At 36.9% G+C, this 23,880-nt stretch overlaps 1 protein-coding gene across 3 annotated transcripts in view; it reads right to left on the minus strand.

Moving 5' to 3' along the window:
• Positions 1 to 723: 723 nt before the first annotated feature.
• The window catches only part of NOL10 (nucleolar protein 10), a 60,183-nt gene continuing 37,026 nt past the window's right edge, over positions 724 to 23,880 (minus strand). Inside the window, exons 13-20 of one of the 3 annotated variants that reach the window (XM_049818607.1) lie at positions 20,574 to 20,700; positions 18,508 to 18,587; positions 18,242 to 18,340; positions 17,507 to 17,596; positions 15,582 to 15,755; positions 14,948 to 15,195; positions 9,511 to 9,613; positions 724 to 6,168 (exon numbers count right to left, since the gene is read on the minus strand). In XM_049818607.1, the coding sequence (XP_049674564.1) occupies positions 6,049 to 6,168; positions 9,511 to 9,613; positions 14,948 to 15,195; positions 15,582 to 15,755; positions 17,507 to 17,596; positions 18,242 to 18,340; positions 18,508 to 18,587; positions 20,574 to 20,700 (1,041 nt within the window). In that variant the 3' untranslated portion in view covers positions 724 to 6,048. Of the gene's footprint in view, positions 6,169 to 9,510; positions 9,614 to 12,870; positions 13,516 to 14,947; positions 15,196 to 15,581; positions 15,756 to 17,506; positions 17,597 to 18,241; positions 18,341 to 18,507; positions 18,588 to 20,573; positions 20,701 to 23,880 lie in introns of those variants that run through there. The other 2 variants (XM_049818606.1, XR_007508318.1) reach the window with 2 other exon arrangements.

Below are 23,880 nucleotides of genomic sequence, written 5' to 3' on the forward strand. Positions count from 1 at the left end.
TAACTGAACCTAACTCTTAAAGGAAATGCAGCACTTCTCTCTGTAATGACTTCTTTCAAACTGTAAGAGAAAAATTACTCCTTTCTGAACAGGCTCAGCGTCAATCTTCACTCCTTGCACATGCACCACAGTCTAAAACACTAATCAAAGAATAGACAAGAGCCTGAAAAACAGTCAGCAACACATACCTTTCTGAATTTACACTACTATGGACGAATTACTGTCATTGCAGTTTTCATTCACTTGTACAGAAATCAGCTTACTTCACCTCTGCTGATGCGAGTGTGCAAACTGTCTGTACCATGGGATGCTCACAAGTATTTTGTACGGAAGTGCCGCTTACAGTACAAATGCAGAATAACATGTGACATATTATCCATAGGAATTTGCCACTAGGCTCCATGTGGATCAAAGATCTGGGCCAAATTAAAAAACAAAGGAGGAAGGAAGCAATACTAAAATGCAGGTAACATAAGCAGAGTCATCAGAGGAATGGGGCAGAGAGAAAATGCCTAAATTATAGGTGGGGGAATGGGTGCGGAAATTAGCAATGTGCAGTTTTATAGAGAATGACTTATGAACCACATTGCAAGGTTTACAGTTATCCATCTACAGAATCTTTAAAATGCAGGAATTCTTTTTCCTCTGGTTGTGTAAACTACTAGCTCTGCTAAATCTGATTATTTTCTGCAGGCTGTACTATAAATTGTTCATTTTGGTGATAGGACTACTTCATGTTCATCACAAAGAGTCAGTTGTTGAGTAAAATGGGCTTTGAAACACAGAGATAATGATCAAGAGCTAAAGTTTATTAATAGATTTATGTGCTTTCATTCAGCTTAAAACTCCCATACTTCCCAAGATCAGACAAAATATGTTAGCTATGGAAACAAGCAAAGTATTTAATCATCATGAAAGAGATAAAAAGATAGAACTAGTGAGTGATTCAGTTGAAGGATGGGACAAAGGGGGAAAACTACTCCAGTCAATTAATGCTGCATGCCTCTTCCTTATGCCGTACAACCAATCATAGTCATTGGGCTGGAAAGGTCCTCTGAAGTTCATTAATCCCTTCCTCCTCCTCAAGGCAGGCTTCACCATACCTGTGGGGTTCCTGCAGATATTTAATCTGTCATTGCAAGTCTTTTGGTGGACATTGCACAATGCCCCCACGTAAGCTGTTGTACTGCTTCACTGTCCTGCATCTGAAAGTTGGTCCTTTCTTCCTAGAATTCAAGTCTATTACTTGTTTTCCCATCTGGAAACAGGGAGAACACAAATATAAAAGGCTGCTGTGAAGCAAGACGGAGTAATTTGAAAACTGTTACACCCTTCCTCACAACACTTCCTGAAGCTGGTAATCTCAAATCACACCTACTTTAAGTTCCATACATAAACGAACCCCATGAGTATAAAAATGTGTATGTATGTTTTACATATGCTTCCTGTTTATGCAGGGAAATATTTTAAAATCATGTTTTGCTATTTTGTTCAGATACTAAAAGCCAGCAGTGTGGTACCACAAACTCTTTCACTGTTTTGTATAAACTGATGGATGCTCTCAATTTCAGACAATTATGCCAGCCACAGGAACACAGCATGCTTCTTGGCTTGGTAATAGCATTTTTGAAATAATATTACACGAATAGCTTTGGTTCACTGTTTGTTCAAGGACTAATAGCCTATCTGAAGTAAACTTATTACTTGTGGAGTAAGAAAGTACTGAAGTATAGGTGACACAGCAGATCCAGGTCTTTTCTTTATCATGCTAGTATTTCACTCGCATTTAACCACTATCTGTAAATTTATTTATAAGGAGTTTTTAAACTGATTCTCACCACTACATTCTCACAACTGTGAAAGTCAGGGTTTCCATGAGGCTACAGTATCTAATCACCCTTGCCTTAGAGTATGAGCCTTAAACATAAAAAAGGATCCAAGAGCTGCTCAGCTTCTAGGAATGGCAATACTGGATCAATACCGATTCCTGCAGTACAGCAAATGAAGTACTGTTGACTGAAAAAAAGTTGATGTAGTCAGGCTGATACCTCAGAAATGTCTGCTTTGGTTGCATTATGAAGTTAATTGGCTGCAACAATGTTGCATTAATATGTCAGCTACTACTAAAAGTCTTAAATCTTCCCCCGAATAGCTGTTCAAGGACATTAACCTGCTTTATCAATCTCAAGAATCTAAACATGCTTCATGCCAGGTCCTTATGTGGGATCCTAGGGCTCTGCTACCTCTTCCCCCACCTTGCCAAGGGTTTGGCTGTCTCTGCTGAAAGCCAGTTCTGGCAACAGCATGACCAAACAACTGGGGACCAGACTGCTATGAGAAGAGCTGTGTGAGAAAGAGCCCACAGCGGCTTTGCCAGGGACCTGCCCCTGCTTTGCTTGGGAGCCTTGTCACCCTTAGTCCTTGCCTAAGCTATACTGCAGGTGTGCCCATGCCTGCCCAAGTACCTCACGGACCCTCATCTGCTCATCTGACCTTGGACCTGCCTTGCTGTTAAGGACTGGTCTGTGTGTCTGCTGGTTGAGCCTCATTGCTCTCACCCTACTGCTCTTCTTGTCTGATAACTGCAGGACTGCACCTCACTGCCCCTGCCCCTTGTCACCCTGAGCTCCCAGCCTGCTTTCCCTCACAGAGCTGCCCACTCTTGCTGCTCCCCAATACCTCAAAAGCAAGGCTCACAAGGAATCTTCAACCCTATTCCACCAAAAAGCTCTTGGGTTCGAATGCACGCCAGGCAGCTTGGCACAGCCCACCAACTATAGCTCACCTGTGTTCCAGAGTTCCAGTGCTGAACACACTGAAGAGCCATGTCTCTGTTCACAAAATACAAAATCAAACACCTCTCCTGACCCAAAGTGAGCAACAATAGGAAGAACATCTCCTTCTTTCAAATATTTAATAGTCAGATCAAGGCTAGGAAACCCACTTTTCTGGGTATTGCCGATTCTTACAGCTGCCCTTTCATGGGGAAAAAGTAGCCTGAGATTAATTATTAGTTCAATTAATGTACGAATTTTTAAATTATATACTATCTTCCTGCTTTAGAGACATGCTGGATATCCCTCTGCCTGCATTAGAATGACATGTCTCTCCTTCAGGAACATGGCTGCAGCAGGAAAACACCTTTGGCACTACAGACCTGGTTATGCTTAATTCTCTCTGGTCTTTCAAAATCTACATCAGCTGCTGATTATCTAGTAGAGCACAAATTCAGTCATAGCTATGATGGAGGCTGCACAGAGCTTTGCCTCTTCTTTACCTTACACAAATGCTCTGTTCCACCACGATCTCATGCAAGCCCTGAGCAATCCAGTGCACAAGTGAAGAAACTGTTGCATGAAGAACTGTCCACAAGGCAGGTATTCCTAGCCAAAGACAAGCAGACGAATTTACAACGCAGTACAGTCTCCCTCCTTGGAGGGCATATCACAACCAGTTGTTACATATGCTGTTCATGAATACTCAAGATTCTTGAGCCAACTCTAACGTTTTCATTCACAAATGCTATCCGTGACCTCCAATTCTCTAGGATTATTGTCCAGAATGGCTGGTATCTATTACTTACACTTCTATCTCTAATTAGCCGCAATCACAGTCACAGTCCTATTTTTCCAGGCATGTCACTGATTATGCCTAGTATATTTAAGCACCATTTAAAGTATATGCCAAATATCCTTTATATGAAGTAAATGGTGTGCTAAGTACAGTTTGCATGTGCCTTCTCTATAGCAGTATGAAGTATATTGCTCTATCATACATGCTCCAACCTAAATACATGATCAGTATTATCATGAGGTACTCCATAAGTGTATGACAAACAAAGCATACACTGACCTAAACCTGTGTCAGTCATGAGATACTCAAAACAGAAGAAATACAGTTTTTAAGCTGAAAGTTAACCATTTCAAACCCAGTTCACTAGTATCCCACAGATGAACCAGATTTTTTTTTTCACTGCTCTTGAAAGCCAGCAAAATCACTGCTGAAGAAGCAAGGATGCCTTAAACCATAAATACACCTCTAGCTCTTGATCACACATAATGGTATTTAGGCCTACGATGAGAAGGAGCAAACTCCTCCAAATTCCTGTTCTTACAGTGCCAGTTCTGTCCACCTAATCCCCAATTCTCCCTGTATCAACCAGAATCATGGCAAGTTTCCACCATTAATCTTTCCACATTCAGTATAGCCATGTATACAAAGCAAACACACCTGAATTGCATGGAGATAATTTCCAAGAGATAACACAATGCTCCAGGGGAAAGATGTTGCACTACTACAAACTTTAACTTGTCATTGCATTTGGATTTCAAAGGCTTGGATGTTATCAAAAGACAAGACTCCAAAAAGAGGGGCTTGGAGCAACCACAACTGCATTACATTTTCTCAGTGGCTAAAGAGAAATAATGGTTCTTCTTGATATACAGCATGGGTGAGACTGAGATTTGAATACTGGATAGTTCTGTGTTAAATACAAAGCATGAGAAGCTTATGGACAATGCAGAAATTTGACAGCTAGAGGTAAAAAACTAGGTATTGAGACACTCATCTTTTAGTTGAATGCAGAGAGGTGACGATTACAATGTATGTTTTAAAGATGAAAATACCAGGTGCAAAAGGCATTTTTAAATTAAAGGAAACAATATAATTAAAAACAGAAGCAAGGAATTAAAGCAGGTAAAATTAAATCAGGGAGAAGAAAATAAATCTAACCATGTGACTGATTATTCTACCATCTAAAAAAAAAAATTTCAAAAAAGCATCAGGCTATGAGAAACCAAAGTTTTTAATGAAATAACTGCAAAAATTCTACAGTAAATACTGTCCAGGAGACCGACCACATTTATAACCTCTCTGGTTTATAAAGCAAAACACTTAAGAACCTCCAAGTCTCTTAAAGAGATTTACAGTGATGGGGAGATTCACTGATTCTTGTTGGATCCAAAGTTCAGTTTCTTGGATTTAGCAAAGAGTCAATTTATAAAGCCTTCTAAAAAGCTCCTTGAGGATCAAAGGTAAAAATTAATTTCTTTGCTTAAGTAGTGAACTACTTACGTAAATGATGGGTTTGCAAGATAAAAAAAATAAAATCAAGAAGAGATGCTGTATCCTGGTTAGCAACAAACATTCTTCTGGGAATCAAAAAGAAGACATAGAAAAGAAGCAATCATCTCCTTATCATAAGTTCTAGTTTCTTATTTAACTAAACTAACTTTCTGAAGAATAGGAGGCTACGGGCATGGCCTTAATGTGCTTGTTATGTGAACATATGCCACTTGATCTATGTTGAACCACGGCTGGCTTACCAAAACATGTCCTGGTCCTAAGGATTCTGAGTAAAAGCAATATTCACAAAATTTAACTTAGTAAGACTATCCTTCTGAGATTCCCCTTTGTACATTGGTGTGGCAAGAGGTTTCCTTATAGAGTAACTTAGAGGAACTTAAATCAGGCATTCTCAATTGCCCTCATGATGACCATTTTTACCTCTTCCTGGCTACTAAGGCAACCCAAGAATATAAAGCTCAAGAATATAAAAGTCGTTTTTTGAAAAACATAATTGTGCATCAGCCTTCAAGAACCATAAAAGAAAAATTTGTTGTGCCCTTGTATAGATAAGCTTTTAGACAAAATAACTTACCCTTGATCTTCTATCTAAGCAGTCACAAATAAAGATTTCAGAAAGCAAAACCCCACAGCTCTTAAGTTAAATAAAAGACAGGCAGCCTTGGTGTATCATAAATTCTTATATAGAAAACATCCAGGGTTACACAATAACCAGTTGCTGGCTATTTCCGCACAAATACAGTTCACGCTGTAGTTTATAACACACCATACTTGTAGTGTCCTTTGGTCAATACTTTTCCTTTCATAAAATTTTCAATAATTAACACAGGGTTTAGCAAGTTCTGGTTTTTGTGTTCATCAATGAATGAAAATATAAATACATTAGTACTGTGTCCCAATTTGAAAAAGTCCCTTTCTTAAATGAAAAATGAGATAAAAAATTTCTTAAAAAAATAACATAAATCAATGGAACAGACGTCCTCTTCCACGCTTGCTCTTGAGATGAGTAGCAGAACGCCTAAGAGTTTTCCTCTCTTGACGATGTTGTTTCTCAGCTTCCTGCTGTTTCTTTTGTTGCTCTGACTGGAACATTAAAACAAAAATAGACTTAGGTTCTTGTAAACTTATGTATTACCTCATTGTTCAAGTATCTAGATATCAAGTCAGAATTCCATTAGGAAAATCTGGGAATGTTCCTGTAAATGGCTCCATGCTATTTTGTCTTATACCACACCTGTTGATTCTGAGTATCCCTAGGCATTATCATCCCAAGTAATTCAGAGCAAACATTTTAGACAAAGATATCAAAAAACAGTGAATAAAATAATGTATTTCAGATGAAAACCAGTGTCTAACAACAGACTGTAAAATTACACTCCAGAATTTATTTTTTAATGCTCTTAAGAAGGCAGAGCACAATTTGAGGCTATTTAGTATCTACTTTGGTTAACTAGTGTTACCACATTTAATATTTGCACAAATGGATTTTAAAAAGACAGAACAATTAGTTAAATTTGCTGAAACATACAGGTTTTCTAAAAAATGTTCTTAGAAGTTCTTGCAAGTGTTTGATATGCTGTATGCAATTCTAGAAAGACTTCCCACATGAAAATCATCTAAAATCTCTGCTCCTGTGGCACACGCTCTATTAATGTTTCTCCTCTTCATCAAAAACACGCTGAAAGGGTTTCATTTACATACCACATAGATGAAATGGCTCTTACAGCCATAAACTACTATTTTCTTTGGAAGACTAAGGCTTGTCTTCAGACTAAGCATAAACTGGAACTAGCCAACTTGAACTAGCCAAGCTCAGGCAACTCTCCATGCGATAAAATACTCAAGCAATTAGAGCAATTTCAACAGCAGCACAGGATAAGTGCATTCACAGTGTGACAGAAGTATCCCCATTGCATCCAATTCTGTAATCAGCAGCATTCATATGTCAGCCCATGTCTTCCTGAATCTCCCATTAAAGTACCATTTAAACTTGAGCTAAAGATTTGCACACATAGACAACATTTTGACTGAGGTATGAACCAATTTACCAAATGCAGCAATAAGCCCATACCAGCATCAGCATAATAAAAACTAGTGGTCTTTAGACATTGTTGAAATTTATTGATTCCTCTTTCCACTGCAAGTAGAGAAACAAGAAACCCACTATGTGAAAAAGTAAGTAGTTTCTCTCTGTCTCCAGACTTCGTCTGAAATGGTCTTGAGAAATCTTACTGAATACAAGTAATTACAAGAATGACTGCTACCACTAGTATACTGAAATTGAATGATCTTGATTTTCATTTGAAACTTTGGATTTTTTAGAAATGTCCTCTATACCTCCCCAGTATTGTAAGTACTTAGGTATTTTTGAAACCCTGCTATTTTGTTATATCTATTTGCTATCATAAAGCATGCTGAAATTGAAAAACAGGATATCACACTGTAGGAACCATACAAAAATCCCCTGAAAACTAAACTGTGAAATATCAACAACAAAGGATTTCAGCGCTGGATCTGTCAGTGGCTGCTGGGCATTTGGGAGGCTGCTAACATACCACAACTGCAGCAGCCAAGTTTAGTCTCAATTCCACTGACTTAAAAGGTTGAGTGACATCAGTCCCATGGAAGCACAACTCTTCCCCCACTGAATCTTTCTACCTACTCCTAAATACACCTGCACTTTAAAGAAAGGGTATCACTAAAGTAGAAGCTGATGATCAGAGTAACACTAAAATCCCTTTTAGCTTGCCAACTTCATCTCCACATCCTCTGAAAACAAGTGTCAAGTCACAGCATACTGCACAGTGTACCTTCTTCCCAGCTCTGCCTGCTCCATTTCCTGGGACTTAAGAATATATACACAGGGTCTGTTTATTTGAAAGAAGACTTAAGTCTTATTTTGCTATTCTGTTGATAGGAGAAAAGATTTCCACTGTAGATGCATGATTTTTCTTTTAATTAGACTTTTAAAAGTCTTTTTAATGCAAATGAGCACAAGGTATCTATTTCAATAAAGTAACATCAGTTAACAGTCAGAGAAAAAAAAATCCGTATATGTTAGCAGCAACGTAATTAAAAACACCAAAAGCTATAGCATATCTGATGGAATCAAGTAAAAATGGCAGTCTGAACCACTGCAGTTTCTGTCTTCTTCCACCTTACCCCAAATCTTCACAAAGCTGTTAGCAAAAGGTGACAGGTTATTGTTCACCATCAATTGCAAGAAACCTTGTGGCTTTGTGCTTCCTAATTTAAAGCTACTATACAAAAAGACTGTGCTTTTGAAGCCCTGCAAAGCCCATTTGATTAGCTGCAAGACACCAACAGATCAGTTACAGCAGCTGGTAAAATCCCCAGAATGGTTATCCTACACAGCACTGCAGAGGAATCTGTGACTTATTCTAAAGTCAACACATTTTAAATTCCAGCAATACAGGAATCAAAAATAGATGAAAAAGGGCATCTGCAAACAGACAATAATCAGGTAAAACAAGTAGGGTAGAAATAGTCCAATAAATTTTGTTATTTAAAATTTTTTTTCAGGCATACCCAATGTGACAATCAAATAACTATTTAGATATTCTTGTGACAGCAGTTTTACCAGTGAGAAAAATATTTGACCACTGGGAAGCAGAAATGTATTACAGCAAAGAGGCTTACCTGAGGAAAACCAGTTTTAACTGAAGTACATTTTGTCAGCTCAAATATCAATTAATATCAGTCTTCAGCTTTTATAAGGTGTCCTTTCCTCAGTTCTAAAGCAATTTTCTAGTAAAAATTCCCTAAGTGTTCTACAGCAGTAGCAGATGCACACATGCATTTAACTCTGCCCACTAATAAAGTAATCACCTGCCTGCAATCTACAAAATTCCTTAGGATGGGCAATCAAAACCCTTTGGGAAAGGTAGATAGGCAGCAGTCAACTACACACTTCAAATGGAATTTGGCAAGTAAAACAGGACCAGAGCTCGTTCTTGTGATCTGTGTTACACAAGTTCAATGACAAAGGCGGTTAGAAGCTCTGTTCTTATCATGCTGAGACCTAGCAACATTATCAACCAAGAGAAAGCCTGTCACCTACAGCATCCTGATTGCATTTGGACCTGCAGACCAAGACCTCATCAGTCCTGGCAGAGAAGTCAGGTAAGGTCACAAGCTTCTGATGGTATGTCTGCAAATAAACTATTAAAAAATGGAAGCCAGTATTTTCCACCGGAACATAAGATTTTATGAGTGCTGCCTGAGTTATAAGTATACACAGTGTACTACCGGAGGCTTTCATTCTCTTGGCAAGAAACAGAAGAGTTGGCAGCTTATAAAGAAACGAAGAGGGACATTTGTTTGACGGTTTTAAAGTTCCTGTTCTTTCATGCAAAACCTAAAGTTACTTGTGTATTATCTTAAAAAATTATATATATAGCTCACCTTCTTTAATTTGAATGTTGCCTGTTTGCTGCCTACTGTGGTATCAGACACATTGAGCGTGCCAAGTTTTTCTTCAAGCTTTAGACGATCTTCAAGAGTTTTCCTGCAGAGAATAATTAACATTAATCCCAATTCTTGACATCTTTTTACTATAATAAACGCTGATAATGCAGTCAAAACTAATCTCGATTTCTCTGAAACCCTGAAATGCCATAACTCTAAAAAGTAAACATTCAGTAAACAGAAGAGAAAGACAACTTTAAATCATTCCCTCCAGATACTGCTTTTAGTAGAAACAATTTTAAAATTTATGTAAAGTTCATAGTTTTTTCTGCTAAAAAAGCAACAGGATTCTAGTTGAGAAAGAAATCACACCCTTCTATTGCTATAGTTTTCTATGAAATGTCAGAAAAAGTCAGGAATATTCAGCTGCAGTAATAGATACATACACAAATAAAATACCAGTAAGGTTTCTTGAAATCTTGTAATTTCTGAACTGGAAACACTTTTGAGGGAAGGAAATAATCTTGACTGTACATCAGAACAAATTCATTACTGAATGAATCACTTCACTGATAGCGACAAACTACTTAGCCCAAATAAAAATGACCGTTCGGACACTGTGACTGTAAGTCTAATGCAAATAGTCTTCTAAATAAATGAACAATGCAAACAAGTGAACGTGATAAAAAGACAGACTCTGACCCCAGCAAGGAGCTCCACATGAGCGTATGCCTTCAAGCTCATGGTACTCATCAGTTAGCTTCTGTGAGCAAGCTGGTATAGAGCCTCACCCTCAGGCACGGAACTCTAGCATTTCTGTGGAGGAGGCAGCCATTGTGGTTGAAACCGATACTTCTGTCAGCTCTCCCCCACTGGAAGTAAATGCCCCTACAAAAGCGAGACACATGGACATGCCCCAGTTGCTCCAGGTTGTGAGCTGATATTTAATATCACCCTTGCTGACTTCAGTAAGTTGGGTCGTAAATTGCATCAGCTGAGGAGTGGAAATACACTTTGTTCCCGCACAGCCTCCAGCACAGGGGTGAGGCAGGCAGGGATGGTGCTGGCTTCACCCGGCCTCCCTAAAGGCACCTGTGAGTCCTAACACAGCTAGTCCTTCTTCTACAACATGGGCCCTACGAGTAGGTAGTGCCACCTGAGAATATGACATGGCTTTTATGATCAGACAACTCGCTCTGTGATGCGCTTAGAAAACATTCCCCTAACTATAAATGAAATTAGCTTCTGCAATTTGAGATGCTGCTATTAGTGCCTTATTAGATCTCTGAAGAAGGCTAAAAGACACTTTTTGTACAAGTTTTAAAGTGGAAAATAAGTAATCATAAAAATACGGACGATTAGCAGCCACCAAAGTCACTGGCATTCACTGTGGATGACGGGCTCATGGATGGTGGCCTATGCATGAAGTCTCTGAAGTCCACTGAATTTTGGTTAATGAGCCATTTTATGTAACAAAGACTGTTCAGATTAACAATGAAAAATTACTGTCAAGAATTACTTTTTCTCATGACTAGGTACTTTGATTGTGTTTCTTTTCTGTAGTATATTTTTCATTGAGTACATGTAAAAACTTGTTCCATCTGTATGCATCGGGAAGACAAGCTAAGCCTTAGAGCTAACTATGGCAGAAGATCAGTCACCAACATTGTGGTGGGATTTCTACATTCAAGTGAAGTCCCATTTTTCTCCCCCTTGAAAGTGAACTGTAGAAATATGGCTATTACCCAGCAATTATTTAGCATGACTGCCTAGATACTGCTTCAGTCAGGAGAAAAATTAAAATGAGGAGATGTTAGAAAAACACTGTGGGGTTGCAATTTTACTGAATAATTGCAGGTATGGCTATATTTATCTGAAAATGTGCAGACCTCAAATGATAGTCAATTGCACACATTGATACACAAACACTTAAAATGGCTGGGTTGTTTGGTTTTTGGTTTTTTTTTTAAATCATCCTCAACAAATTGATTCAAGGGATACATTAACAGTGTTATTAAAAGCAACTTCCCCTGCCCCACAGTAAAAAAAGCAAACAAACAAAAAAATTGCCCAAGCACTTTTTTTCTTTCCTTGTTATAAAGAGGACAGTTTTTCAGGACTTTCCCTGCTGTTTTACTTTAGCAATACCTAGGAATGTCAACTATGCTTTTGTTGACTTTCTTGGCCACCTCTGAAGATACATACATTGACTGTCATAGTTTATAAAGTATGACTACTGTAGTTTTTAATTTTGACATGCTCTTAACTTCAATAACAAACCTTTTAAAGGGACATCAAGAAAATCAGAAGAGCTCTCAGCCCACTGATAAAAACCCTTTCCCTTTATGGATCCCTTTTAAGTTACTATGTAAGGAACTTATGCAGGAAGTAAAGCAAAGTTTCACAAGTTTTCATGTGTAAGCCTAAGAGTGAAAAAGGGGAAAATGAAATGTAGAAGATTTGAGACAAGGCATTTTTTACAACCATGACTAAATTTTGCAGCTTTCCTGTGCAAAGAAATGTGTAGACTGTTGGTCTATGAAGAAATTTATAGTATGCACCACTGCTTTAGAAGTTGGGCTTGGAGCCGTGCTGAGTCAGGAACACGTTGAAAGAAACACCCAGTTTTATATAAGTCATAAACTGTTTCCTCAGGTAGAACATTATATGATTAGAGAAAAAAAGAACACCTAGCCATTAAATGCATAGTGAAGGTATTAAGGTACTTAATTATATTGGTCACAGACCATCATTCCATAACTTGGATAAATCAAATCAAAGACAAACATGCCAGCCTCACCAGATGGTACATGCCACTACAGTCTTTCCAATTTTCAGTACTTTACTTGAATTAATTATTTTTATGCTGACTACTTAACACTGAATAAGGCCAGCAGAAAACTTAACTATTTTCTTCATAAAATTATAATATGTAAAAATGCTTATTAACCAAACAAGTAGCTCACAATACAGACTAAGTCATTATGATTACAGAATCGTATCAGCTATACATTATAAGAAACAGATACCAGCTGTTAATTTTTAATTTCTTCTAATAATTTGAGGAATATCAAACTCCACACTATGAACAGTGCTTGGATGAGCACAAATGGGATCAGTGAGTATAGAGCTAATTGCTTAGACAAAAATAAATTATGGAAAGACAATTCAATGACAGCAACTCAGAAAAACATAAAGGATGTAATGCTGTCACATCCATTTTTTTGCCATCTTATTCTAGCCTCAATTTTCTCTCCTTTTTTTTTTTTTTTTTTTAAACATTTTACATTACATCCCATCTATGCACCTACCACGCAGAGGGTATCTAACCTAAGCCACCCTAATTATGCATCATACCTTGCAAAATATTCTGCAGAGAATTAGCAGCAAATCTTAAGACGTATTCTTTTTTCCGTAAAAGCAGTCTTTTAAAAGTCTTCCCATGGTTTAGGTCATCACTGATATTCCTCCATTCACTGGACAGGTCTGTGGTATTTGATTTCAATTTTCCCAAGTTAAAGCAATATTTTTTCTCCCTTTACACAGCAGATGAAAGAATTTACTTTGTCCTGTGTTACACTGTAATAATTTTTTCCAAATGTTTCTCTTCCTTCTACCTGTCTTGGTTTATTTACTTAACTTTCAGTATCGTTGTTCACATTTAAGCCTTCCATGTTTTGAACAAAATGAAATCTTAATACCCAAGTTGAGTGTCCTTGAGAATTTCCTTTAGAGGTCAGCAGCTGAATTTGTGTAAAAGAACAGTACGTGAGTAGGCTGCAGCCATACTGCCTTTTAGTGAAGTATTTCAATGGCAATGAGAATACAGGGCCATTTGACCAGTGTCTCAGGCTCCTTTCAAGTCACTTGTTAACACAGACTATAAATCTAATTACAATGTAAAAAATGTCCTTAACCTACAATACTCTGTCAGAGTGTCCAGAGTGGATTTTCTCCTGACAAAGAAGAAAAACTGACAAAAGCAAGAAGTTGTTTCATCTTCTGCAAGAAAGAGGGAAAAATAATCAGAAGCAAGGTGATGGAGAAATCTAATAAAGTTAAGAGTCCAGAATGAGTGGGTATACTCAATATAAAGAACAAAGAAAAATCCCTGTGTGAAAACACTTGCAGATAAAAAACAGCTAAGGAAAATATGGGAATCAGTTCTGCAGAACTGCTATAAATGCTAATTTATAAAAATTACTACTTCTATTTAAAGAGGTCTTACAGGTACAGCATGGAAAAAACAGACTACTAGACTATCTAGAAATACTATATCAGTAATACTTGAAGACCATTTTACAATATAATTCCAGTTAAAAACCTGCACATTTAAAGGGACAAGCTAAATTTTTTATCAAATGTTTCTCTACATATCTCCATAAAATTTCCATCATGAAACAACTAGGTTGTAGAGTCAGTCATTAGTGACATAAAGAAACAGCCCCATTATATGTACTATTCATTTCCTTTTCTTTGACTGTATGATTTCATTCTAAGTAAAGACATAATGGCTATCACGAGATCCATCTAGCCCAGCAACTTGTTTCCGACATTAGTCAAAATTCTGCTCTGTATCCATTGTGCTGCAAGAACTTTGAAGCTATTGTCTTTCGATGTTTCAATATTAGCATCTGTGCTCCAAATAATAAAAGGCTATTAAATCTCATCTTTGAAGGAAAAAAAAAAAAGAAAAAAAAAAGAAAAAGTGATATTTGCAGGCATTAAGCACCTCAAAGGCAAGTCCTTTACTTTGACATGCTCTTTATACAGTACCCAACTACTTCAGCTGATCATCAACTTAAGGAAATCCAAATTAAAAAAAAAAAACAAAAAACAAAAAACAAACCAAAAACCCAACACATCTGATTATTTCATATTGCAAAAAGAAAACCAGCAATAGTAAAACCTGATAATAACAGGACAGCACAGTTTTTTGAAAGTTTCTGGATGCCATAAAAATTCCCAGACAAAACAGTATTTTCTTTTTTACCACCTTGATCCTTCCTCCAAAACAGTGTCTAGTCATGCAGTATTCTACATCTTTTTAGAGGGTCAGATGAAAAACATGCAGCCTGTCAACCTCATACTGACACTGGTGGACAAATATAAGCAGTCTCACAGATATCAGTGTTGTTATTTGTGAGAGCAGCAGTTCACCAGCACTGATTAATGGATCCCCAAACCTGGCTCAGAATATTAATCTCTTACTCATCTCATTTGTGTTGTCTCTCTGCCATACTTTAAACATCATATTTGTTTAACTACAAAACAAAGCTTTCAACAACTATGTCGCTTTAAGTTATATCCCTGAGTTGCCAGATGTGGCTTTACTAGTAAGTGCTTCCGAGCCAAAATGCCACTGGCCTGCATTGTAGAGAAATACTTGAGAATTGCCCACCCCCAGCTATTAAAACAGGAACATTAGTCTTACTTCATTAATTTTTGTTTTTTGACAGAGTCTTTGAAGCTTCTGAATTCCTCTCCTTCTTTAATCTCAAAAAAATGAGGTTTCAGTAATGTTTGCTGATCCTCCTTGAACCTTTCCTGCCGCTTTACTTTTTCCTCTTGGCGTAGAAGCTTGCGCTGTTTCCTGACCTCTTCAACCCAGCCTTTTTCATCATCTGAACTCTCAGAACTTTCTGCATCACTTGCTTTTCCTTCTGCTTCTTCCTCCTCTTCCTGCAGACAAAAATAGTACAAAATAAGAAATCATCAACTAATTTTCTTTTCAAACCATTCCTGCAATGAGAGTACGTGACAGCTTTACATAGACACAGTTGAAGAGAATTAAAATTTGAACAAAAGCAGTAACAGCAAATGAAGCAGAAGATATATTATAACATTTTTTCCACCTACATATTTTACACTTTTCAAACCTACATTAATGTAGACACAATATTGTTCACATCTAAAAACTAGAACATTATAAATTCTACTTAATTACTGTAGCTGATAAGACATTCTTGCATTGCCTCCATCTTTCCTTCTTTCTAGGGTGAAAAATCTGAATGCTTGAAACAAAGAAAACTATGGATTTTTCCTAATCCAAGTGGAAAATATTTTACCTGTTCTTGTGCTTCCAGTTCCTCTAACATCTTTAGTTTCCTCTTTCTTTTCTCACTTATTTTAGAAACAAGTGGGTTAAGTAGCCTAAATTCTTCACTCTGCTCATCCACCTGGTAATCTGGATTCTCAAACATGACCTTAAAACGATCATCTTTGAGAAGGCTAGGCAGATTCTGGAAAAGAAGCAAAGCATGAGTGAGTTATAAAATTCTAAAATGGACATTGATAAAGTAAGTAACACCTTTTTAATTAAACAAAACTCAAAAGCAGCATGTGAAATGCCAGTTCCTTCCAGGTCATATAAAAATCAAGATTTATGCTTATTATATTTTATTACTTTCACAAAGATCAAATAAACATAATTCTAAGCTACCTGTAATGTAAGCAAGACAGGTTGGTTTTCTTTATGCATACTATAGACACCTTAAATACACAATTATTAATATTTTTGAATTAATGTTTCTCATACATTCAAGCCAGCTAGTCTGGAGACGTGTTGATATCTATTGACTAATCAGCAGTACCTCCAAGGCAAATACCCTGCCTGATGGGAAGATTGTACAACATGTACAACAAATTATCAAGGTAAACATGTCTTTATGCAATGCTACTACTGTTTTACTGTAAATACATAAGAGTAAGTGTTTCTATAAACCTTACACACTTTTTCTTTACTGCCCTCACATATGGAATGAAAAAGGCAGTTTCATTCATGTCAAACTAAAATGAACTCAGTTTAAATTATGCTACTGTTGAATTAGGAACAGTTCAAGCTACAATTTCAGCTTCTGCGAATACCTGTTGACATCATTTTAAAATCATTAAGTACATAGCTTTTTAATATAAAAAGCTGATCTTTCAACATTGCCAAAATTAGACCAGCACATTTATCCCACCCTAGCATTGAATTTTCATTGTTACCTAAGAAGGGGGGGAGAGGGGCGGGGAAGATACAGAAAACAAATGTAGATTTCAAACAGAAACTGTTGCAAATGTGTGACTTGCAGTCACACTGCCAAAAATTAAATCCCAAAGCCTAAAATAAATTGCTTTTCATAAGACTCTAATGCCATTTCAGGAAAATAACCAGAACATGCATTTTTACATATAGTCTTTTTAGTCCACTTAATACAATTTATATGTACTCCTAGACAAATCAGCCCCCATTTATTGAACTCATATTTTCATCATAACACTGGCTTAGTCTGCATTTAAGGTTTTACCACCACCTACTTTTTCAGTAGTTCATGCTTCCTAGTAACTGTAACACACAGGATTTCATTAGATGCCACATGAAGCTAATGCCCGCCTTTCACGGATGCCACAAGCCTGTGCGAATGAGCACCTATGAAGTGCTACCTACAGACCCCCCCACACACCCTGATACTAAACATTAACTCATTTGGTCATTTAGACTTTGCTTAGGATAAAGATTGATTATTTTGAACATCAGGAAGAATTCTGGTTGCATAAGAGCAAACCATTTTGGCTATTTTATAAAATGTAGTCAACTGTGCGCACAAAGACAGGCAACTGTATCTTCAGTTTTACAGATAACATCTATCTTGTCATGGTCACCACCAAGATACCAACAAATGCAGACAACAGGTCTTTTTTTAACAACTTTGGTACTGACTCTGCATTTAGCTAGCTTCTGGAGTCCTGTGAAGCCCATATCACTTCACAGTGAATATTTCATCATTTTAAGCTTTAAGACTACATGGTCTTTTTGGTGCTGCAGCTACAGTGAAGTACACCTTAAAGCCACCTACTAGGATAAGTTATTTATGAGAAACAGAAACAATAGAACTTTGAATCTGTTTGCCAGATAACAAAAAAAGCCCCAACAACAAAAAAAATCAATACTGTAAGCATTACTATTTCTGTGATCCCAGTTAGAGAAGTCTCCAAAACAAAAGCTCACCTTCTGTTTCCTTTTTCTAGTAACCTGTTGCTCTTCTCCTTCTTCTTCAATCAGTTTGAGTGCAAGCTCTTTATTGACTTTTGGAAGTTTCTAAAGAGAGGAAAGCAATTAATCAGTAAATTACTCTTTTACACATGCAAACCCCTATATGCGTTACATTCTTAAGTGTGGTGAAGAGAGTATTCTTATTCATTCTTCTAACTCTTGCTGAAAAGCTCCTTGACTGTTTCCAAATATTTCTAGGTATTAGTTACGCAACAGGACTTGGGAAAAAATTTAAGCCGAACTTCTGTATTATTTTTTCCTTGTAATGCATAAACTTTAGTACTTTAAAAGCAATTATTTTTCCTTGTATGTTGAACAAATTCAATCTAGAAAGCTACTAGTTACAAACGCCATACTATTTTTATATTCTCTTTCCAGAGTTATCCAGTGTTTTAATGACTTAAATCATTTAGTTCAATGACAGAAGTAGAAACTGCAAGTTTTACCAGTGGGTTACTCACTCAAGTGGCAAATGTGATGAGAGCTGCTCTTTTACAGCTTTCTCATCTGTGGGGATCACACACGTGGGAATTTTATGGTTCCATTCAAAAAGTTCTATAAATTACTTTGTGTCTCTGATGATAAACAGAATCAAATCCTAAGTCATTACATCTCTGAGATACACTTAAGAATATATTGCTCTTTATGAATAGTTTTCCCAGAACTATACTCATTGTTTACAGGATTTACCTTTAGTTGAACTCTCTGTGCACGTGTTTCTTCTATCTTCTGCCTTATTTTCTCTCTTCTGTATTCTTCATAGGCAAAGGGGTTGGCCATCATTTTTGCCTTTGAACAAGGAGGAAGTAAAAAGAAAATACCATTAATACAGGAGACAGTCCATTATTTGGAGGAAAAAACCCCCACAAAACAAAAAACACCACCCCCCCCCACCAAAAACCCAACACACATTTTATTGTTAAGAGTAAAAATTGACAAAGATCAGCCTTATTTACCTTATGATAAAGTCTTATGTCCATGAAAAAGCCATGCATATATGCTCTGAGCAATGATGATCCAATGAGATGAGAAAGGCCTGGGAAAAAAATTACAGAGGATTTCAAAGAGCATTCATATACAAAGAATTCTTATTCCAAGCTAGCCACTTCAGTTACCTGATTCAAGACAAATAAGCACCGCTAACGCAACACATCAATCTAACAGTCACATCCATTACATAAAGACTAAGTAAAAACATTAAAAAAAATAAATCAGTTTGGCCAGCAAGAAATTCAAGCTTCTTCAGAACAAGAAAATCCATTTTTCCTGTCATAACACATGTTACTGTGCACTTCTTAAAAACGCCTATGTGTACTACACTCCGTAAAAGTTCATGAAGAAAAATTCCAAGAGAATTTTTTTGAAAGTCCATAGGTGTTTGACAATCACCTTTTTAGTGTGGTATAGAGATGTTTTTAATTAAAGAGTTTTGCTTTGGGTCACTATCTTTGAAGAATCAACATGTTGGAAAAAAATACAGTACCACATCAGGTCATAAAACTATCACCCTAGGCCCTAACCTAAGTAAAAATGAAAATACTTAACAGTTCTCTGATATTCCTTCCATGTATCTTCACAAAATTCCAGGATTGAGAAAAGGAAAAGCTTTTTATAGCAAAATATCCTCTACAGACCCTGAATCTTTAGAAATTAAGAATTAACAAAATTCTTCTAGAAGTAATTGCAAAAAAACAGAAGTGAGAAACTGCTCTGCATCTCAGAAAGCAAAGTTGTTTCTAAAAATTTTGTTAACTGTTTGCAGGAACAATCTTCCTGCATAGTTCAAAATGAGAGTACCTCCAGCTAATGGCAAGTAATACAAAGAAACCCTAACATATGAAATATAAAATATCCCTTAAGCTGGTTCTTCATTTGAAAGCCTGCATCTATCGGGAAATGAATTTGATTAAGTTATAGCGAATTTAAAGCAGAATAAATATTCCCAGTCAAGTCTCTGTGTAGATAACACTACATTACCGTATTCCCTTACGACTGGGATAGGGGTCTGTGGGCTACATTCAGACCATCTACTCTAGAACTCATAATGCTGAAGATGCAGGTGCTTTGGATGACCTCCTCCTTGCATGGCGTCCTGCCAGGCCAAACCCAACTCCCATATTCAGAGGTTAATTAAACTGGAGCAAAGCACTGCAATCAAAACACGCAGCAGACAGAAAAGGACTAACTACCTTGGGAAAAGCACGCTTACCTTCTCTGCTATATAACTTTCAGCATTCTAATTCCTTGAAACTCTGTTTCTATTAGCCCCAGAATGATTTGTATTTTCTGGAAATCACTACATTCAAATAGGATAGCCTTTGGCAGATTTTTCCGAGTTCCACCACACTATTTGAGCACCTCAAAAATATTTTGATAACTAAACCAACTTCTCTTCCTATGCCTTTCATTTAGTGTCTGAAAGCACACACAACAGATTCCTGGACAAATCAGCAAATATCAATCATCTTCACGGGATAAAAATCTGAGAAACACAAATACCTAGTGTTGCACTGATTGGGAAAAGCACGCTTACCTTCTCTGCTATATAACTTTCAGCATTCTAATTCCTTGAAACTCTGTTTCTATTAGCCCCAGAATGATTTGTATTTTCTGGAAATCACTACATTCAAATAGGATAGCCTTTGGCAGATTTTTCCGAGTTCCACCACACTATTTGAGCACCTCAAAAATATTTTGATAACTAAACCAACTTCTCTTCCTATGCCTTTCATTTAGTGTCTGAAAGCACACACAACAGATTCCTGGACAAATCAGCAAATATCAATCATCTTCACGGGATAAAAATCTGAGAAACACAAATACCTAGTGTTGCACTGATTGGGAACCAAAGAAAATACAGCCATCAGTCTGGTATATTAATAACCAAGAAGACTGGAGGAAAATACTGCCAGTGACTTTCTAACAGCCCTCATATGTCACATCAAAATTGCCAAACTTATACGTGTAAATAATCAAAAACTGAACAAAGAAGTCAGCTAAAGAGGATATTCAACTGTTTTACCTAAATTTTCAAGGTCTTTTCTGGTAACGAATTTGTAATCATCATAAACTGTGCTCTCTGGATTCTCTTCCAGTTCTTCAGTCAAGTTGTCCAAGAAGGAACACCATTTTGGGGCAGGTCCTAAAACCTGTGGATATTACAGAAATTTGTAACATTGTATATTCTTAGAGAAAAAAACCTACAGTTATGCTTTCAAGCTACTGTGCTGTAATGGAATAGAGAATGATTCCCTCTGAAATTAAAACAGACCTTAAAAGCAACAGCAGTCAGAGAACACAATTAAACCTCTTGCTTGCAACACCAATAAGGAGTACTATAGATTATGCAAGTGTTATTTTAATTTAGGTCATTTATTTGACACCAACAATCTAGAGGTTTCATGTTTAACTGTTTCAAGTGGTCCCAGCCTGATTAATTTATTAAAAGCTCAGAGCCAAATGTTATAGATAAAATTATGAACTAATTGCATTAGATAGTAACTAATCTGTAAAGCACTGTTGGATCTTGAACTCATTAGGTTCACTATGCAATCATGCTAAATGCTATTCTGCCCTATTTATTTTAATTAAACCACCACAGGTATATTTCATGTATTTTTATTCAACGATAATCCCAGACTGTATGAACAGAAAATAGGAAATACTAAAAAGCTTGCATATTTCTACCATGAGGCAAAGGATTTATTTGAACAATATTATGTTGCACTATCAATGTACTTTTTCATATAAGCTTCCTCCAATTTCCCAAGTTAACAATTAGCTCCCTTCACTTTTCCCTCCCACTGTTCTGATTGAAATTCCTCTCTATCCTGATGCATGCAGCCATACTCAACTGTTCCAGTACTATTATTTTAGTAGGCGAGTTAGCCGAATGGAAAAATCCAACACTACGGTTTTTTCTCTAGAGCAAATCATCTGACATTTTAGAACGTAAAGTGGCCAGTTAACTCCTAGAGTGGGACTTCGGATGAGGCTTCTGATTTATTTGCTAAAAATTTACGTTAAAAACTCTGCAGTCAACACAACTACAAGAAAGGTTGTGATTCAGCAAAAACATTTTAAGATTCTATTTGGTTACAGAAACAAGAAGTGATTTTATGTATATAAAATACATATAGTTTGACATGATAGTGTGGTAAGAGTATGAGATAATGCTGTTCATTTTAAAAAGTGTGTTACTACTCATTTAAAAGTCTTCTTCTGAAGACAACTATACACAAAAAATTGTAAAAATTGTATTCTAGACCATAATATTCTCAACTGTAACATTCCAGTATTCTAGACCACAATATTATCGACTGTAACATTCCAGTATTCTAGACCACTATTGTCTCTGTATCAAGTACAATTTATCTTGGTAAGATTTCAGAACTAGCTGAGAACCACAACATGCCAAATGAAAAATTGCACTTTTTTACAGTGCTGCATAGTTTATTCCAATTAGTAAGAGCTTCTAAGGAAAGACCCAAGATGTCACAGGAAAGACTTTACCTACTTAATGAATTAATCAAATCCCTGTGTCTGCTCCAGTAATACTCAGCTTAAACACTATAAAACATTCATACTGATTTCTTACCAACACTGCAGAAGCTTTTCTCTCCATCCAGATTTTAAACTTTTCAGCTATTTCCCCCAAACCCACTTCTTCAAGTCTAAATGCCCAACTTTCATATTAATAAGAAAGCAGTCTAGATATATTAAATGTACCACTGGTTTTCATGCCATTCAAGAAATCAGTTATCTGTGCTTCATTACCAGAACATCAAAGCATGACTGGGGTGGAGGAATCTTGTCTAAAGTTTACTTACAGTTTTGTTTTGGATGAAAACATTTGTCCTTCTTACAAAAAAAGAAGTTGCTTACTAACTAAACAAAACTTCTCTTGTAACAAAATTTAAGTTTCTCTGCTGAAGATTATTAGAAATGAGATTAGAGAATCCTTGACTCGCATCCATTCCCATTAAATAAAAAGTTCCCCTTCATTCCATCTTGCTGACACATGATGTAAAGATCTCTATCACTTCAATAAACCTTTTTCATCACTTTCACGTCTATGACACTACCTGCTCAAGCCTTACAAAGTGCACGTTACTCATTAGAATTCAGGCCATTCCAAGCCGTTAGGGTAATCCCCCCATGGGATCCTGACTGGTGTAAATCTTTGAACGTATAACTAAAGCAGAAGTCTCACAAATAAGGGGAAAACAATCTGCTCTTCAGCTGTAGCTCCACTCACTGTTCCAAGTATCCCTGTACTCAAAACCTGATATTGAGAGTAAAACCCTTTCATAGCACGTAACATGTGCCATGAAAAACACAAAAAACCACATAAAACCAAAAGACCCGATTATTCGTTATAATCTTGTGGAGTGAGTTGGGTGATCAGATCATAGAAAACAAGGGTGTGGGTGGGAAATAAGATAAATTAACAGAAAAAAGCAGTGACAGAATACCAGGAAAAAATAGAAAGTCCAACCATTATTCAAATTTCACATGTAAGCTGACAAAGTAAAACCCTACAGAGATGTCTGTGTATGTTTTATTGCCTCTCTCCCACCCTACTGAAACCACTTGCCTACCTATTCTAAGACATGCTAGGAGCTTTGCTTTATATGTTAGAACACTTTTTAAAGCTTAGGAAGACATTTAAAGATAGAAAAGGCAAACAATACCAGCCACAATGACAAAAACATAAACAAGAAATGTCCTTCTCTTGCAATAGTAATTCTTCACAGAATTTAACTGCCACTGCATTTTAACTGTAGAGTTTAATGCTCCTCTCTCACCCGCTGTCAACCAACACACATCCCAGGACAGTGCCGAGAGCAGTCCAAAATGGCAGGCTCCGCCATTCCTGTGCCCAGGTACAAATGCGACAGTTCAGAGGGCTGGTCTGCACCTGGCCACCAAGCACGAGGCGGATGGGTGAAATCTGCCTGCCCAGCCAATTTCCAGGTTTCCATACAGCGGGTGCGCAGCAGCACAGGTGGGACCCCTTGGGACCCCTGCCACCACCTCAGCCTGCTGTGCAGTACCCGCCAAAACCAGCAAACAGCCACAAAGTTGTGGAGTTTGGGTAGGCTAATTAATATACTTGTCGATTTTGATTGGGAACGTATAACTCTACCGCATCTAAGGGAGAAAAAAGCACTGGAATTCACAGCAAGAATAAGAAAATGTTATCGAGGTAGGTAATCACACGCAATCAAACTGACATCTAATTTTTACAATATTTATGATATACCAAATAGGTTTCCCTGCAAGTTTTAGATAAGTTGCACACAGCTAATGGGAAAATCATTATTAAA

The sequence above is a fragment of the Accipiter gentilis genome, chromosome 16 (genome assembly GCF_929443795.1).
Source record: "Accipiter gentilis chromosome 16, bAccGen1.1, whole genome shotgun sequence".
In the NCBI taxonomy this organism is placed as follows: Eukaryota; Metazoa; Chordata; class Aves; order Accipitriformes; family Accipitridae; genus Astur; species Astur gentilis.